The 18,730-nt window shown below is 33.8% G+C and overlaps 1 protein-coding gene across 1 annotated transcript in view; it reads right to left on the reverse strand.

The window, feature by feature from the left end:
* The window catches only part of LOC128209071 (carnitine O-palmitoyltransferase 1, liver isoform-like), a 36,473-nt gene extending 19,140 nt beyond the window's left edge, over positions 1 to 17,333 (reverse strand). The window contains exons 1-6 of the mRNA XM_052912911.1: positions 16,888 to 17,333; positions 12,948 to 13,060; positions 5,270 to 5,386; positions 2,140 to 2,216; positions 1,784 to 1,874; positions 234 to 314 (exon numbers count right to left, since the gene is read on the reverse strand). Coding sequence (XP_052768871.1) covers positions 234 to 314; positions 1,784 to 1,874; positions 2,140 to 2,216; positions 5,270 to 5,386; positions 12,948 to 13,060; positions 16,888 to 17,211 — 803 coding nt within the window. The 5' untranslated portion in view covers positions 17,212 to 17,333. The remainder of the gene's footprint in view (positions 1 to 233; positions 315 to 1,783; positions 1,875 to 2,139; positions 2,217 to 5,269; positions 5,387 to 12,947; positions 13,061 to 16,887) is intronic.
* Between the last annotated feature and the right edge of the window lie 1,397 nt (positions 17,334 to 18,730).

Genomic DNA, 18,730 nt, shown 5'->3' on the forward strand with positions numbered 1-18,730 from the left:
ACTGTAACATTTTATAATCATAGGGCCATCTTAAAAAAAAGATTGTTTGCAGCTGCATCTCCCAGAATGTTTCGATTGAGTCAATAGTTTTGGAAACAAGAGAATATCATGCTTTTATGGGGTTTTTTTCTTACTCAAGCCATCAAGAGCTGAAAGCAAAAATTGAGCTGGGTAAGTTGGGTGAATACACCACTGCAAACAACTGTTTTTTTAATTAATTTCTTCTTGCTTACTTGTATCCATCCATGGTAATGGGGATCAGGTCCTGCATGTACTGGGGCACCAGAGACTCATCACAGATCTGCACATAGTACCTGCAATATATATCACACCGTTGATACAGATCTGCACATAGTACCTGCAATATATATCACACTGTTGATACAGATCTGCACATAGTACCTGCAATATATATCACACTGTCGATACAGATCTGCACATAGTACCTGCAATATATATCACACTGTAGATACAGATCTGCACATAGTATCTATAGTACCTGCAATATATATCACACTGTTGATACAGATCTGCACATAGTACCTGCAATATATATCACACTGTAGATACAGATCTGCCCGTAGTACCTGCAATATATATCACTGTTGATACAGATCTGCACAAAGTACCTGCAATATATATCACACTGTCGATACAGATCTGCCCGTAGTACCTGCAATATATATCACTGTTGATACAGATCTGCACAAAGTACCTGCAATATATATCACACTGTAGATACAGATCTGCCCGTAGTACCTGCAATATATATCACTGTTGATACAGATCTGCACAAAGTACCTGCAATATATATGTATACAAAAATCTGCACCCGCAGAGATTCAATGTGACACTTAAATCTGTTGAAAATTACCTACTAAAAAATAATTCTTTTATTACAAGTCCATGTGCATTGGTCTGAACATGGTTAGCAAGTGACTAGTAAATCACTTTTTTTTTTCTTAGAGTTATGAATATTCGTTAACTGGGTGGTTCTGTGTCATGGCATTTACGAATAGAATGTTTAAGCCATTTTTGATTGGTTATGTTTCAAATATTGCACATTGTGTTAAATACACAACTATAGTCATGACCAACATTATAATCAAAAGGCTTCTGTAATGACACCAGCTATGACACTAACAATTATGATGGTGATAAATTAAGACTTTAAACAATATAACTTTACTAGTAACATTTTAATTGAAACAATGTGCAGTCTACGCCGCTTACACAGCCCCGCCTTTGGTCATTTACTAGAGTTTGATTGAGTATTTAGATTCTTAAAACACTTCAAAAAAAACTTTCCACAAAACTGCCCCCTGATGAGGCACTGTCTCAAATGTTCAACTTGTCAGCTATGAGCTATAGGCAAGTTATATTCATTAATACTGTTTGCAAATAGATTTAGCATTTGCAAGTTTTGTATTATAAACTAGTTGTGGTGTTTTCACCACACTAATTTGTGATTGCTTGCTGAACAACTTAAAGGGATTAGACACCAGAGGGTCCCAAAAATTGGCAAATACAGTATTTCCTCAAACCAAACCTAGATTTGTCAATACAAGCTAGTATGAGGCCAATAATATGTCACTTTACATGATCAAAAGAATATTTTGTCGCTGTCTCAGCTGAGTGTACCCATTTAAAAATAGCGCATGATGTTTACCAGTTTATAGTGTGTTTATTTCGCATGTGATAGTCATGTGATTAGTACAGATACATATACCAATAGTATTTTTAAATTTACTGGTAGTAACGTAGTAGACAAACGTGTGTTTACCCCACAATATTGTAGATGAGGTTTGCAGTCCTGGCCAGCTGATTGGTAGATGGTAGAGTTCTTCTGTCAAGGGCAAAGCAGTTCACATTTACTGAAAAATACCAAAGCAATGAAAACAGTGATGCAGTGACAGAAAATATTGAATTATATATTAAACTACTTTAAATTTGTTTTTTTATGAGTGTAACCTATCAATGGAAATGATTTTTTTTCCCAGCACATGACCCGAAAAACTTGTCCACTATGTAAGAATAAACTCGTCATCTTTTCCACTTTTTTTGTTGGAAAACATGTGGTACATGTAAGAATGATGATAACAATGATATTATAAAATTTGAGAACTACGTGTTGTTTACCTGCACACGGCTCTCTCCAGCCAAGGTAGGCGTACTGAAGCCAGAACTCTGCAAGCCAATTACGCTTGTTTACTGACCTGCAAGCATAAACATACATGTAACTTATAATTTGCACTCTCAAAGATTGAACGTTTTTACATTTTTTTAATTTTTTGTCTTTAAACGAGCTAATTTATGCATGGAAAACAGTCATGTAAGACTGCTGACAAAAAAATAGATCTCAGATTTTTCAAAAATTGATGTTTTATGCATTTTTCTTAAACCGTTAGTAAAGCTTTTAGCCATTGAACATTAATTTTCAAACGGAAATAAGAAAACATGCGATCTGATCTTTTGTCAGCAGTCTTTAATAAAGAGTGTGCAGATATTTACGCAAAAATTGGCTCAATCCAAGACAAGAAAAAAGTTGTCAAAACGTTTAATCTGTGAGAGTGCAGCTTTAAAGTACGTAAATAATTCAATTATCATAAATGTCCATGTATGGGACACACCCATCGATAGGACGCAAACAAAAACATATGTGAAAAATATCATAGATTAAGGACCCAGTAAAAATTGTCAAATCAGAAAGCAAAGATGTTTCATTATTTGTTTTATAAAATGGTAGCTCATGTTAGATCCTATGTATCAAATATTCCAAAGGATATACCAAAATTATAGGTTTAAAGTGTTTTTCTCAACATTCCAATGCTTAAGCATTTTACATTTTTCCTAAACAGTAAGAAAATCACCATTTTGTTTAAATTTATTTTTATTTTAATTAAAACAAATTGGACCTCAAACATTTTGAATGGAAGAGTTGGTGCATTGTTAAAGAAACGATAATTATCACATTTTTTATATCTTTGATTTGCTATTTTTTATACCATTCTTGTTTATTTCCAGAGAAAATTGAAAATCCAATCTTAAGTCAAAGTGTCGCATTTTTCCAAAGCAGAACAGGCTCTGACCCCATTCCCAATACAGGGAGAGAAAAACACAATAGTAATAAGTTGAGTTAATAAAAAACAACAAAACCTACAGCGGTCAGTTACACTAGACTTTATAAACCCACTTTAACTAATCAACGACATGATTATATTTATTCTGTTCTATATATTCAACTAGATATTATGTGAATGTAAACAAAGTGTGTCTATTCACCTCAATATTTTCTGCGCAGTTATTAAATACATAGCAGTACAATGTCCAGTCTAATCAAGATATTGAATTGGTCTAAAACATCAGAGGTGAATCTCTACATTGAAAACTTTATTGCAGCCTTGCAGACAATTGTCAACTGGTTTGTAAATTTTTTTAGTTTAGTAACAAAAGGTTTATTGATTGGCTCATTTTTTTATCCATTAATTATTAAGAACCAATAAAACTCTATAATCGAGCATTCAGACTTCACAAACTGCGAACTAATTATAACTAAAACTATAAAATTCAATCTCTTAAGTAAAAGATTTACATAAAAACTGACAGATGTTTTTAAATCCACAGTGCATGAAAAAGTTAAAAGAATGGACATTATTGTATTTACAATGGAACAAGCAGCCAAACAATAAACTACTCGCAATTTTACCATGTGACTCCTACATTGTATACTATTATTTTATCTACCACTTGCACAAAACTATTGATCGCCCAAGTGTTAATCCACACTCAAACAGCTTTATGGTGTAGTCACACTCTAGCGTATGATAGAAACGTATGTAATGCGTGTGAAAATTTTAGAAAAATTACTTATACGCACAGTTTTCCAGCGTTTAAACCTGAGCTATCGACGACAGTCCTTTAGAAACGTATTAATAGCGTGTGAACAGCGTTTGTATAACGTATAACCAACGTACAGGTAGCGCATGAGAAATGTTTGCGTACGTGTGTTAGCGTATGTCAACTTAAGTCACCGTCAGTGTAGCGTTTATCACCGTGTGGGTAGCGTATGTAAGCGTATGAGTAACGTATGCATAACGTATGTGAGCTTATGAGTAACGTTTGCATAACGTGTGTGAGCTTTTGAGTAACGTTTGAGCTGAGACTGCATGTGCTGAGATGCAGAAAGACCTGGAGGAGCCTAACTCTGTCCCTTCATCGTCGAGAAAAAGACCTCAGAATTTAGACAATGACATCCTCGAGTCCTTGCAGAAGAGAGTTGCTGAATCTGGCAGCATCCTTAAGATGGGAAGTTCCACTTTTTGAGGAATTTGACAGATATGTCACGCCATCTCTCTGGAGTAATGGGGCAGTTCATCACCTCAGGCAAATACTCATCGATTATGGCTTTTCTAACAACGACTGACATGGTGTTATGCGGGACCCTCCATCCATACTGCATGTTTGCATAAGTGCTTCCAGAGGCAAGATGACGCAACGTCAATGCAAGCTTCAGACCGTGCTTTAGGGAAGGCCTGTACCTAGTATGATGTTTGAACCGACCCTCTGTAGCAGCTCATCATACATCTCAGGGGGCATACGCACATACATCTCAGGGGGCATAAGCAAGATGTTTTTGAACAATCTCTGGTCCTCATTTCTGAGTTCAACCGTGAGCTGGTCATACAGGCCCAACTGACGTCGTCGTCCAATCCATGGTCTCACCTAGTTTACGCTTCTTATTCCTATCCTCCTTCTTCCTTGTCTTCTATATCGTTGAGCATAATAAATTGTTAAATTAATAAGTTGGTAATGGTGTTGGAAAAGAGCTACCTCCATAGTCTCTCTGTCGATCTATAACTGAAGAAGATGAGGAAGTGGAACCCTATATATATTTACAGCTCAACTGACCACTTTCATGCTATCGTATGAGATGCATCCTTGACATATGAGTAACATACCTTAAGCGTCACTCTAGCATATCAAGCTTATGTCTAGCGTATGATGAGCATATGGGTAACGTATATGCTATACGCTCGCATACGCTGAAATTTTTTGAACATGTTGTTCAAAAAAAATATTTTGCCTCTGCGTATAAGAACGCACACTGACGTATGTCAGCGTACTTGGAACGTTAACAACTTATGCCTAACATACCCCTAACGTATATCAGCGTATGAGCAATTTTTATCGTACGCTCACATACGTTAATGCCATACGCTATAGTGTGACTGCACCATTAGCCCAACAGTAATCTATTCTTGAAACTGACCTCTGTTTGAGGTACTGGTGTATCTTTGGCCCCTCCTTCACTCTGAATGTCTCTGTGTCTGTCAGCAGCTGGATGTACTCTTCCTCAGGGACAATTGGCTTCATTGAGGTCAGAAACCTGAAAATATAAATACATACAAAGTAACTATTCACAACAACTATTATACTTCTAAGAAATTCAGTCATCAAACTCAGAACTTTGATTAGATGCTGATTCCAAATATAGTTTTCAGAAATTACTGTTATATTGTTACTTTGGTGATCACTGGATGGATGTCTTTCAAATACCAGAACTCCCATGATGACCGAATTTCAAGCTAGGTCCCCCAGGGACCGCTTAAAAAAGTCATTGAGTATAAAACATAATAATGAGACCCCATATAACTACCAGAGAATGCAAATATGCCATGAAGGTCACAGAACCTCAGCTAGAAATCATAGGGAAAACCCTGCATGATTTTCATGTAAATTCAAATTCTTAAAAAAGCCTGTTTTAAAAGCACTATGTACTCAGGCTCATTTCCCACTGCGGCTTTATACAAGGCTTTAAGCTCAAGCTCCTCCAGGTCTAATGTATGTTCTCATAGCCCTTCAAAAGTAGTGGTTTCTACTGAGGATACAGACATCCTCACAATCAAAATCAAATCAATTGATATGAAATTATTGTGATTGTAAATGGCTGATCGTAAGGTCAAATAAGGGATCCTAAATACAAGTACGGTATGTCATTTTTTTAATGCCTGATGACCTTATGATATATTCGTATGATCAAGAAGGGCGTAAAAAAGGAATATTTAAGATCTAACATCTAAATAAAATATTACAAACATGCTTTTTGTGCCGTGCAAGATGGCAAATTATGACCTTTCATGCCCAAAACTACGTTGAAAATATAACTAAATTCAAACTGCATTAATTTATCTAATTAATCTTATTAATTTTGTTCTTTTATCTTAAATGATTAGTTATCACAGCACGCAATACCCTCTCAAATGATACCAAAACTATATCAGATCACCAAGCATCCAAATTTCAGATTATTGACAATTAATGGCTCAATAAAATGACAAGCTTTATTACACTTCGAATACCTTAATTGGGGATTTTTAAACATTATTTTAGTATAGGATAGAGTTCATTAACTTCTTTGTGGGTTAGTAACCTGGGGGGGGGGGGGGGGGGGCATAGTCTCTCATTTACGAAGAAGTAACTTAATAAATTCCAATCAACAGAAGTGTTATCCACTCCCAAATTGCATCAGCCTTAAAATTAAGCCGTGCAGCTGTCAAACTGACCTGTCAATCACAGCAAGATATTGAAACGTCATTTTAATCAGCATTGACACTGCAATTGCACTTTTGCATAATCACACAGTAGGCATGGCTGTATGGGCAACACTTAATCATGAAAAGTCTTCTTCAGCAATAAGGAACGATTCCTCACAAATAAGAAACTTAACATTTTAAAAATCAAGCGCCCCTGATTGGCTGAAAATGATGGGCAAACACTTCAATGAATAAGGTGTGTTATATAAGTGGGCACCTTACAACTTCTGATGACATTTTTTCTTAAATTGTCTGTAAGTAATTACATGTACTATACAATCATACAATTTAATATTAGTATGAATCATGATATTTGATAAACCACTTCCTTCTTGTTCTCGCAATCGAAAAGAGAACAACAAGTATGTACTTCACAAGAAAACATATCTGACTTGCTCATTAAATGAAAACTTGAAACAAAGTTATTTTTGTTAGTATAATTTATTGTTTATTTAGAGGTCTTGATGTTAATTAAATGCTTAAGCCTACCACAGCTAGGCAAATGTTTAACTTTCATAAAAACCACCTTCAATCAAAGATGTTATCGCCCCAACTACTCGAATATCTACGCATTAGACACTGAAGTAATATGAATACATGTACATGTAGGTATAGATTGTAATTTCAACATATTGTTTTCTTTATTGTTTATTAAGCTAAAATGATTGTTCATTGAAATAAATTTCTTTACTGCAATTAAGATTGTGTTGTTGTTGTTGTTGTTGTAGTTAATGTAAGACACAAGGGCTTTGTCAGCCAAGGTGGCACTGTTGTCATCATGCAAAAGATGTGGGACATTAATTAAAAAAGGTTAAAGACTACTTCCATAACTGACTACAAACTATAATAACTGCCAATACTAATTCAATGATTGTTTTATGAGGCAAAAACTTATCTCTGTATACAAAGCTCTTGTTTTTGGTGATTCATGCATAGCATAAAAAGTCAGTTCCATGGTTAAAATGAATAAGTACCGGTTGCTCATATGTCATAACACATTATAAACCACAAAAACTACCATAAGCCTTATTTTTTAGTCAATACAATTTGACGGTAGATTTTCAAATTTCTTGAAAAGAAGCTCTTCTTCAGATAATTAGCAAACAACCTTGAGATTATAAAAATATTGTGTTCAGCAAAAAGGAGAAGAATGGACAGGAAAAATAATGAAAATTTGAAGCCTTGTGATTCTTTGTGAATTTCTTACGAATAGCTGCAAGTGCTTGGAATTTTCAGCCATTCATTGGGAATGTATACGAATCCCTTTACAAGAATTTTTTTACAAATGGTGTGAGTGTTGCAAACACATTGTGAATGAAGCAATTGGGCAATTAATAGCTCTGGAGACTGTGTCTCTTCATTGCTTGTTCTGCAGCTGCCAGACAGTGCAAATGTTTGCAAAACTCGTAAGGACTAGACCTAACGAAAGCGAGCGCTATAAATACATGTACATTGCGATGATTAAGAATGGCTTCCAAATATTTACAAGTTTGTTGCAAAACATGAAGAATATGCCTTCCTGAGCATGTTGCTAATATAGCAACAATAAACAAATTTAGCGAGTGGTTAAGAATATTTACAAATTTCTTGTGACCATATTCCGATCATAAAATTATTTGGCAAGAGAATAACTCGCAATACAATTGCAAGGAATTTGGGACTGAATGAGAGCAGCATTTCATACAAGCATTTCAAGTACTTTATCAATAAATTCACTGTAATTTATATATAGCATTGAATCATATTTTATGTTTGTGCTCCATAAAGTCACACCTCAAAACCTGATGATGTCAAACTGTGCCTGTTTTAAGTGATTTTGTACACCCTAATTTAATGGATAATGTTTCTACGTGTAGTTTGCTTTTTTCACTTGTGTTTTATTTATTGCCTTAATACTATTTAGTACAGTTTATGAGCTGTTTTTAAGTTAACTGAAGTTTATTGATGAAGTTTATGAGCTGTTTTTAAGTTAACTGAAGTTTATTGATGAAGTTTATGAGCTGTTTTTAAGTTAACTGAAGTTTATTGATGAAGTTTATGAGCTGTTTTTAAGTTAACTGAAGTTTATTGATGAAGTTTATGAGCTGTTTTTAAGTTAACTGAAGTTTATTGATGAAGTTTATGAGCTGTTTTTAAGTTAACTGAAGTTTATTGATGAAGTTTATGAGCTGTTTTTAAGTTAACTGAAGTTTATTGATGAAGTTTATGAGCTGTTTTTAAGTTAACTGAAGTTTATTGATGAAGTTTATGAGCTGTTTTTAAGTTAACTGAAGTTTATTGATGAAGTTTATGAGCTGTTTTTAAGTTAACTGAAGTTTATTGATGAAGTTTATGAGCTGTTTTTAAGTTAACTGAAGTTTATTGATGAAGTTTATGAGCTGTTTTTAAGTTAACTGAAGTTTATTGATGAAGTTTATGAGCTGTTTTTAAGTTAACTGAAGTTTATTGATGAAGTTTATGAGCTGTTTTTAAGTTAACTGAAGTTTATTGATGAAGTTTATGAGCTGTTTTTAAGTTAACTGAAGTTTATTGATGAAGTTTATGAGCTGTTTTTTAAGTTAACTGAAGTTTATTGATGAAGTTTATGAGCTGTTTTTTAAGTTAACTGAAGTTTATTGATGAAGTTTATGAGCTGTTTTTAAGTTAACTGAAGTTTATTGATGAAGTTTATGAGCTGTTTTTAAGTTAACTGAAGTTTATTGATGAAGTGTCAATTACTTTCCATTATGAAATACATATCAATCAAAATAATACAAATAATTCAAAAAATGCATTCAAAGCATCTTTTCCCATAAAAACTGGGACAAGGTTTCTCTTGCTAATATTAGAATATTTCTATTTACCCTGTTGGTTCAATATATATATATATATATATATATATATATATATATATAACATCTGTTTTACTTATGTGTAAGAAAGTCTGCTCAGAGCTATTGAAAACCCTTGGTAACAGCTGCTAACAGCATGGCTTAACATAAGTTTGGAATGATTCATAAATATTAATCTTAAGTGTTTTACTTATACTCCTGTTTCATTTGTTAGACAATGGAGGACAATTATTGGCAAACAAACACCACAATTAAATTATACATTAGAAAAATATTAGAATCTTTTTAATCAAATTTATACAAATTGACATTATACCAAATAGGCCCCAAACTGTTAAACCAATGAACAAATGAGCAAAAAAACTGGACTAAACAAGAGCACTGCCAGACTTTATTTTTTTCTTCAACAAAAAAAAGACAAGTGGAAAATGCACTTTCATCAAATTGACCTAAGGGGAAACAAAATCTGAGTTAAGTTTCATTATATATACCTGGTAGATATATAAAATGTTGCATCTACAAATGACTCCTATTAAATATAGATGTTCCCGTTCGGCAGTAGATCTCAGACAGGAATGTTTCTTGAACAGTCACATTTTACTTTTGTTTTAAAGGAAACATAATTTATATCAGATATCTGGTGAAAAAGAATCAGGTTAATATGTATCTCTCTTTTTTTAATCATATTGAATTCAACAAGAAGATATTTAATCTTCGTTAAGTATGAATGTTTCTAACAAAAAAATACTACAGTTTTGAAAAATAAAAACTGATATCTCAACAAATCAGGTAGGCATCTTGAATTTTTTTTATCAAAAAATGACTGAGATTCATCCTTCTACTGGTAGCCTTTGGATAGATTAAGTTCCGTGTTTAAAGAATTACAAAAAAGGTAGATGACTGGGTTTTACATAATGAATGTTTTCTCATTTAGCAGTTGAAATCAAATAATAATAATCTAAATATCTCTGTCACCTGATTGGATCATAAATTAGTTCAATGTAAAATAGGTTAAGGACCGATGTATCGTTAACTGACTGGTCACATGTTACATAACATTGAGATGAGTGACATTGACCTGAGGGGGTTTTCATACCATAAAGTGGGACAGTTAGATATCAAAAATAGTTTTGAGTGGGCCCATCTGATAAATGTTTGATATAGTTGTTGACCGAAAATCATGAAATAGTTGACAATGAGTAATAATGATATCATATTTCATCACAAGTTTAATTCTGGGGTTACTATCACAGAGCTTTTTCCTGAAATCTTCAATATCTCTTACTTACAATGTAAGAGTAATGATAAACAATAACTGTCAAATATTCAAAGTTAATTATATATTGAATTATATACTGTAGAAATTATAACTGTATTTCATTATATAAACATGTAGCAAAATATAATCTATAGGTAGAGTAATACAGTTCAGGAAATTGCCCATTTTGAGGGAAAAAATAACATATTAACTTATGATGCGGCAGCAGCGTCCTTTTACAACACTTAAGTGTTTTCTCTTCATTTTAAAATTAGATTTATAATGGCATGTTAATTATTATTATAGTATATGTAAATGCATGGACCAGCTTATAACAATAAATTTATCTAATAAGGGGACTATAAATTATTTGCTCTACGTTCATCCCCACTTGTCCCCTCTTTATTCTACTGCCCTTTGAAAGTTATTGACTCAAATAAAACTGTCGAACTAGGGTCTGTATTTGCATATTGGTCTTGTACTGTCGGGAAACGGCATTTATTCATACCTATGTTGTCGATGTATAACATTTACATGTAAAAAAAGAGAAATGTTACGATAGTGTTTGTGGTCTCGAAGCACATGTATATGGTCCCTTATGCAATAAGAACGAACACGAACACATATCAAACGGTTAAACATTCATTTAAGAAAAATAAAAAAAATAGAATGTCACCCCTGCCCCCATTTAAAAAAAATTGTAGATGAAAATTTAGCAATTTACTTATATTTGCCTTATATAAATCTCTTGCTATTTATACAACATTATGATCAAATAAACTTATCTAATGAAAGGCAATAAAATACTTTGTTAATCAATAATTCAACCAGGTTTGCATGAAATACCTTATTCTGTTTTTATGAAACAGTGATAAATGGTTTGCTTCATTCAGTGATTTAGTTGATATGAATCAATAGCTCCAACTAGAAATGGCTCAGTAGGTTTTGAAGATGCACATTGCAGATTTAAGTCGATAAAATCAATTTCATGTCTCACATTGCCTGTTCACTGCAAGCATGTACAATAAAATGTAAACTTTAAAGATGCACTCTTACTCCCAAATAAGATTTGCCATAATTAATAATGTTGTTTTAATATTCCAAAAAGGATGAATAAATTTCAAAAACGGTGATGAAGGATACCGAGTGTAAGAAATTAGCATAAAACATGGTATTTCTACCTGATGAGACTATAGTAAATCACAGTAAATCTTATAGCATTCACAAATCATTTAATATTTTTGCGTTTTCTGCTATTAAATTCGCAGCTACAATCTTGTTATCAGTTGTTAATATTTTCCATAAATGCAGTTTAAGGTTTATCAATCAAAATTTGTGTTTGTTATACATGTATATGTATTGATTGTGAATAAGAATGTCACTTTAATATACTCAAGTCATTTTAGCTTTTTTGACAAATATTTTTATAAAGCACTTTAAGCTTACAACAGGAGACTTTCATAATTTAACAATTTATCATGCCATTTTTTACAGCATCAATTACAAGAGTTTGAATTTCAATTAATATAATTAAACTTGGTTTGCTCATTATCATAGTCTATGTTCCCAGCTGATATGATAGCTAAGCAACCCAATGAGGACACCCACCTGTCCCGCCTGGTTATCAACAACTAAATACATGTATGCATAGCCAGATCAATTGACTTATCAGACCCATGTCACCTTAGTCAAATATGAGTGTGCTTTAAACATAGGGCTAACACGTTTACCACTCAGTCTCAGCACAAACATTGTAATAAGTTTTAAGACAAAAATAAAAGTAACTATCAGCTTTTGTGCAGATATACCTGGAAGGAAAAACATATGTTTCATTAAAAAAGCTATTGCACTTACAAACTGAGTTATAAAATTTATGAACAAGTGCTTCCGCTGTTTAATACCATGTTGTTTAGTTCTGGCTTCCGTAACTTTAATGTTAATATTTATTTTGTTTGATGTTTATTACACATTAAAGAACACGTCCCAAATGGTAATATATAACATGTTCGCTGAAGTTCTTTGGCTACATGTTGTTAAGGATAACGTTCAATAACAAGTGTGCAGTTTCAGTGATTGAATATCATTGTTATCCATCCACACACTAGTTATTGTATGGTTAAGCTCCGCCCATTTGTTACCATTTAGGTATAGAAGTTCATAAAAAAAACAAATAAACACTTTCAAATGTACAAAATTAATAACAATGTTTGTGCTGAGACTGAAATATAAACATTCTCTTCATATGTGAATTTTTCCTGTACATACCTGTCTAGGGTGGCATTGAGTTCTGGTATTGGTAGTCGCGGCAACAGGGGCTCAAAATAGAAGCATGGATACCTGCCGTTTCCTCTCAACAGACCCAGCATCAATGCCCACATCTACAAAACAAAAAAGCACACTAGTATAAGACAGTCTTAGAAGGAATAACTAAACAATAAATAGGCATGATATTGTATATATCAGAAAACTAGAGGCTAGAAGATATATATTTATATTTAGCAGTTTATAATATTGAGAGATGTTTTCTAACCAATACTGCCAATGGGGATATTGGGATTGTGTTTTTTCTATTAGTACTCCCAATTGATTATGGATTTAAAAAATTGATTTTCGCCGAACTCAGACATATATAATAGCTTTTCGACTATATTTGATATCGATTAATCCCTATGTATAAATAATCATATTTTAAGTTTTGATCCAAACAAAACAAATATATGACAGAGTTAAGCATTTAATTATACAAAGGAAGAAGGTTGCCCATGCCTGCCTCATGAGGACAGAAGGTTGCTATCAAGGAAGGACAAAATGCAGCACCCATCTATGATAACTCTTTAGCTAAAATTCTATAACTGGTAGCATGTTTTTGTGCTAAGAGTAGCGTAAATTCAGCAATGACAAAAACTCGGTCCATAGAATTACCGGAATCCCCTTATTACCGGAATCCACCGGAATCCACCGGAATCTACCATAATCTGATTAAATTATACCTAAATGTTGTTTGGGGATGTTTTTAAGCTTTAATATATGTAATGTACTAAGAGGTATACCTTTATAATCATATTTCCATATACAGAAAGTGACAAGGATTCCGGTACTTTGCAGGTCGGATTGCCGATTATAATGATTTGACCAAGCTACCGGAATCCCCTGAGAAATAATAATTAAACTATACTTAAATGTTGTTTGGGGTGTTTTTAATCTTTAATATATGTTATGTACTAAGAGGTATACCTTTATAATCATATTTCCATATACAGAAAGTGACAAGGATTCCGGTACTTTGCAGGTCGGATTGCCGATTATAATGATTTGACCAAGCTACCGGAATCCCCTGAGAAATAATAATTAAACTATACTTAAATGTTGTTTGGGGTGTTTTTAATCTTTAATATATGTTATGTACTAAGAGGTATACCTTTATAATCATATTTCCATATACAGAAAGTGACAAGGATTCCGGTACTTTGCAGGTCGGATTGCCGATTATAATGATTTGACCAAGCTACCGGAATCCCCTGAGAAATAATAATTAAACTATACTTAAATGTTGTTTGGGGTGTTTTTAATCTTTAACCTGAGAAATGATAATTAAACTTTACTGAAATGTTTTTGGTACCAAAATCTAATTTAAACTATACGTAAATGTTGTTTGGGGTATTTTTAAGCTTTAATATATGTAATGTACTAAGAGGTATACCTTTATAATCATATTTCCATATACAGAAAGTGACAAGGGTTCCGGTAGTTTGCAGGTCGGATTGCCGATTATAACGATTTGACCAAGCTACCGGAATCCCCTGAGAAATAATAATTAAACTTTACTGAAATGTTGTTTGGGGTGTTTTTAATCTTTAATATATGTTATGTACTAAGAGGTATACCTTTATAATCATATTTCCATATACAGAAAGTGACAAGGATTCCGGTACTTTGCAGGTCGGATTGCCGATTATAATGATTTGACCAAGCTACCGGAATCCCCTGAGAAATAATAATTAAACTATACTTAAATGTTGTTTGGGGTGTTTTTAATCTTTAACCTGAGAAATGATAATTAAACTTTACTGAAATGTTTTTGGTACCAAAATCTAATTTAAACTATACGTAAATGTTGTTTGGGGTATTTTTAAGCTTTAATATATGTAATGTACTAAGAGGTATACCTTTATAATCATATTTCCATATACAGAAAGTGACAAGGGTTCCGGTAGTTTGCAGGTCGGATTGCCGATTATAACGATTTGACCAAGCTACCGGAATCCCCTGAGAAATAATAATTAAACTTTACTGAAATGTTTTTGGTACCCAAATCTAATTAAACTATACGTAAATGTTGTTTAGGGTATTTTTAAGCTTTAATATATGTGTTGTTCTACGAGGTACACCTTTATAATCATATTTCTATATACAGAAAGTGACAAGGATTCCGGTAGTTTGCAGGTCGGATTGCCGATTATAATGATTTGACCAAGCTACCGGAATCCCCTGTGAGACAGAATGACTAAATTTCAATACTGTTTTCTTTTTCAGATTTAACGTAGAATACAATAGGAGTATTTCAATTACGTTTTTGAAAATGATATTTTGTTGTATATTTGTGTCGTGTTCTATCTATATACCGTATTTCTTTTTTCAATCTGAATGATGTTACTGTAGCTGGAAGGGAAGACCGCTAACACGTGACAATAGAGTACCAATAATACATAGATGGATGTCGGACAGAATCTGTTTCTTGATCCTTTATAATGTTATTCATGTTGAATGGGGAAAACAAATTCACCGATATAAATGAAAATTTATTTCTCGTAAACAATAAGAACAAGTCACATTTAATTCAAAACATAACCACGCGAATGAGGAAAAATAGTTTTTTTAGATTAAAACTCTTACTTCATTCTATATTCAAGCATTAACATACTTGAAATAGTGTTGAAATTCAGTTATTTTAGTAATTCACAGGGGATTCCGGTAGCCTGGTCAAAACATAATCAGCGGTAAACTACCGGAATCCTTGTCACTTTTAGATTAAAACTCTTACTTCATTCTATATTCAAGCATTAACATACTTGAAATAGTGTTGAAATTCAGTTATTTTAGTAATTCACAGGGGATTCCGGTAGCCTGGTCAAAACATAATCAGCGGTAAACTACCGGAATCCTTGTCACTTTTAGATTAAAACTCTTACTTCATTCTATATTCAAGCATTAACATACTTGAAATAGTGTTGAAATTCAGTTATTTTAGTAATTCACAGGGGATTCCGGTAGCCTGGTCAAAACATAATCAGCGGTAAACTACCGGAATCCTTGTCACTTTTAGATTAAAACTCTTACTTCATTCTGTATTCAAGCATTAACATACTTGAAATAGTGTTGAAATTCAGTTATTTTAGTAATTCACAGGGGATTCCGGTAGCCTGGTCAAAACATAATCAGCGGTAAACTACCGGAATCCTTGTCACTTTTAGATTAAAACTCTTACTTCATTCTGTATTCAAGCATTAACATACTTGAAATAGTGTTGAAATTTAGTTATTTTAGTAATTCACAGGGGATTCCGGTAGCCTGGTCAAAACATAATCAGCGGTAAACTACCGGAATCCTTGTCACTTTTAGATTAAAACTCTTACTTCGTTCTATATTCAAGCATTAACATACTTGAAATAGTGTTGAAATTCAGTTATTTTAGTAATTCACAGGGGATTCCGGTAGCCTGGTCAAAACATAATCAGAAATCCTTATCCATATTCCTTAAATACAGACTTATACTCATTATAGTCATTGTATACTGACATGAAAACTACCGGAATCCCCGTACCCTTTCAGATAGTATGTACGTACATACGCTCATAATGATATATAATGGGTAATATAAATAATTAAAACACCTCCAAACACTTATATAAACTAAAAAAATATTAAGTTTTAAATTTAAGTTATTTCTCAGGGGATTCCGGTAGATTCCGGTGGATTTTGGTAGTTAGGGAGATTCCGGTAATTCTATGCACCCACAAAAACTTGTACTGTTGTTGTCAGGGACTTTTGTTTCCATGAATAACCAGCGGCCAATTTTCAGGAAATTTCATAAGACTTCGAGTCAAATAGGATCTTGGATTTCAGTGTACCATTTGAGATGGCTGACAACTATAATGGCTAGATTACTCACTTTAAATATAAGACATGAAGTACCATTAGGCATTACCTTTGTTGTCGTCGATTTTGGGTTAAACATCCAACCCTGGTAGGCAAGGAGCATTTTAAACAAATGCATCCTCATCAGAAGAAACATCTTCGTGGTTCCATAGCCAACTATAAAACCCAGCAGTGCGATGTTCATTTGATACGGGATTCCTGTCAACTCCATCCATTTTACACCAAAATCGACCAGATTTTCTACACCTGTTGAGAAAACTGTAAACAGTAAAGCAGACAAAAATCCTACTGCGGATGCTTCGCTAAAGTTGCGTCGATAAATGTCATATGCCCTATTTCTATAGGGCATCATCGAGCCCATTACTCGAAACATCCTGCGGCCGGCTTAAGAACCTATTTTATCATTAAATGTTTTAGAAAAGATGTGGCTTGTTTTTTCTTGTTGACAAGTGATTTGTTGACGTAAACGCCGATATACCCCGAAGCAATCCAAATTGACGAATATGACTTGGTATCACTAAATACCGTACATGGCCGTACGAGATATGTGCGCGTTTATGACTTTCGCAGTTTTGAGACCTACGAAATTTTGAAGCATGATTCTTCTTCTTGGCTTTGTTGTCTTCTGCTACCTTAAATGAAAGAGAAAAATCCGAATTTAAAATAATGATATTTAAAACATATTTTTTTCACCTTGTGAAACTTACTGTTTTACTTAAAATAAAGGCTCATGAATTCCTTTCATTGTTATGTTCAATAAGTGAAGATGAAACCCATTAACCCAGAACCAAAATTATATCATTATACCTACTATTAATATCAAAATAATGCAATGCATATTTCACAAGAAAACAAAAAACATTTAAATATCTTGGTTTGCCATTTTTTTATAAAACAACATCAGTTCTTTAATTTTATAAATCTATATTATTTCCATGAAAGGTCCAAATGGATTATAATTATTCTCTGTATATTAATTAACATTATACCATCTGTTTAAACTACACTCATCATTCTATGTTTCTTTGTAAATATAGCTTTTATGATAGACTGAAGAAGCTTTATCTGGTCAGCCCCTTGTCTGCATTTAGTCTTTCCCTTGTCTTACTATGGTCTTACCTTTGTCTTACCCTAGTGCACTACGAAGTGCACTGATGGTGAACTGATAGTGAACAAGAAGTTCACTTACTGTCTAGTACAGGACATGTACAAGGATGCCATAGGACAAGAAACTATTATATCTGATATCTCTGAAGGGATCTGTTGCGTCTTTGGCCTCGCAAGCTATAAATGGTGGCAGCGGTAGGATGACGATAATTGCCGGATCGGAGTTGCCTTGCCCATGAGTTTCCCAGGCCAAGACTCGGGTCGAGCCTTCTCGGAGGGGAAAGTAATGTAACGTTGCTCTGTAGGTAGAAGTGCGTTCATAAAACGTCCATGTACTAAGTCTTGATAATATGCAAATTGGCATAACCAGTTCTCCGCATGGAGGTTCAAAGCCTAAGTATATGAAACCAGTTGACCCCTTCAGAGTTGAATATACCTTTCTCTGAAGGGATCTGTTGCGTCTCTGGCCTCGCACGTTACACATATGCACCAGTCAATTGTAACCACCACGACCCCCCCCCCAAGGTACCGGGGATAGCCGGGGAAATGGGCCGTGTTTTTACCTTCCCGGTGGCCCCGCAGTGCCGGGTGAATGCGGTGGTTTTGTATTAGCGCCAAATATAGCGGGGAATGCGCCTTACTTAGGGTCCCTGGGGTGCGGGGATATTTAGCGGGGATTTTACCATCAGTTCGTCCCCGCAGAGTGGGGGTTTTACCCGGGCTTGGCCGGACCGAAAGTCAAATTTCCCGGACCTGGAGGGACCGTGGTAACAATTGACTGGTGC

Source organism: Mya arenaria, chromosome 11 (assembly GCF_026914265.1).
Source record: "Mya arenaria isolate MELC-2E11 chromosome 11, ASM2691426v1".
In the NCBI taxonomy this organism is placed as follows: domain Eukaryota; kingdom Metazoa; phylum Mollusca; class Bivalvia; order Myida; family Myidae; genus Mya; species Mya arenaria.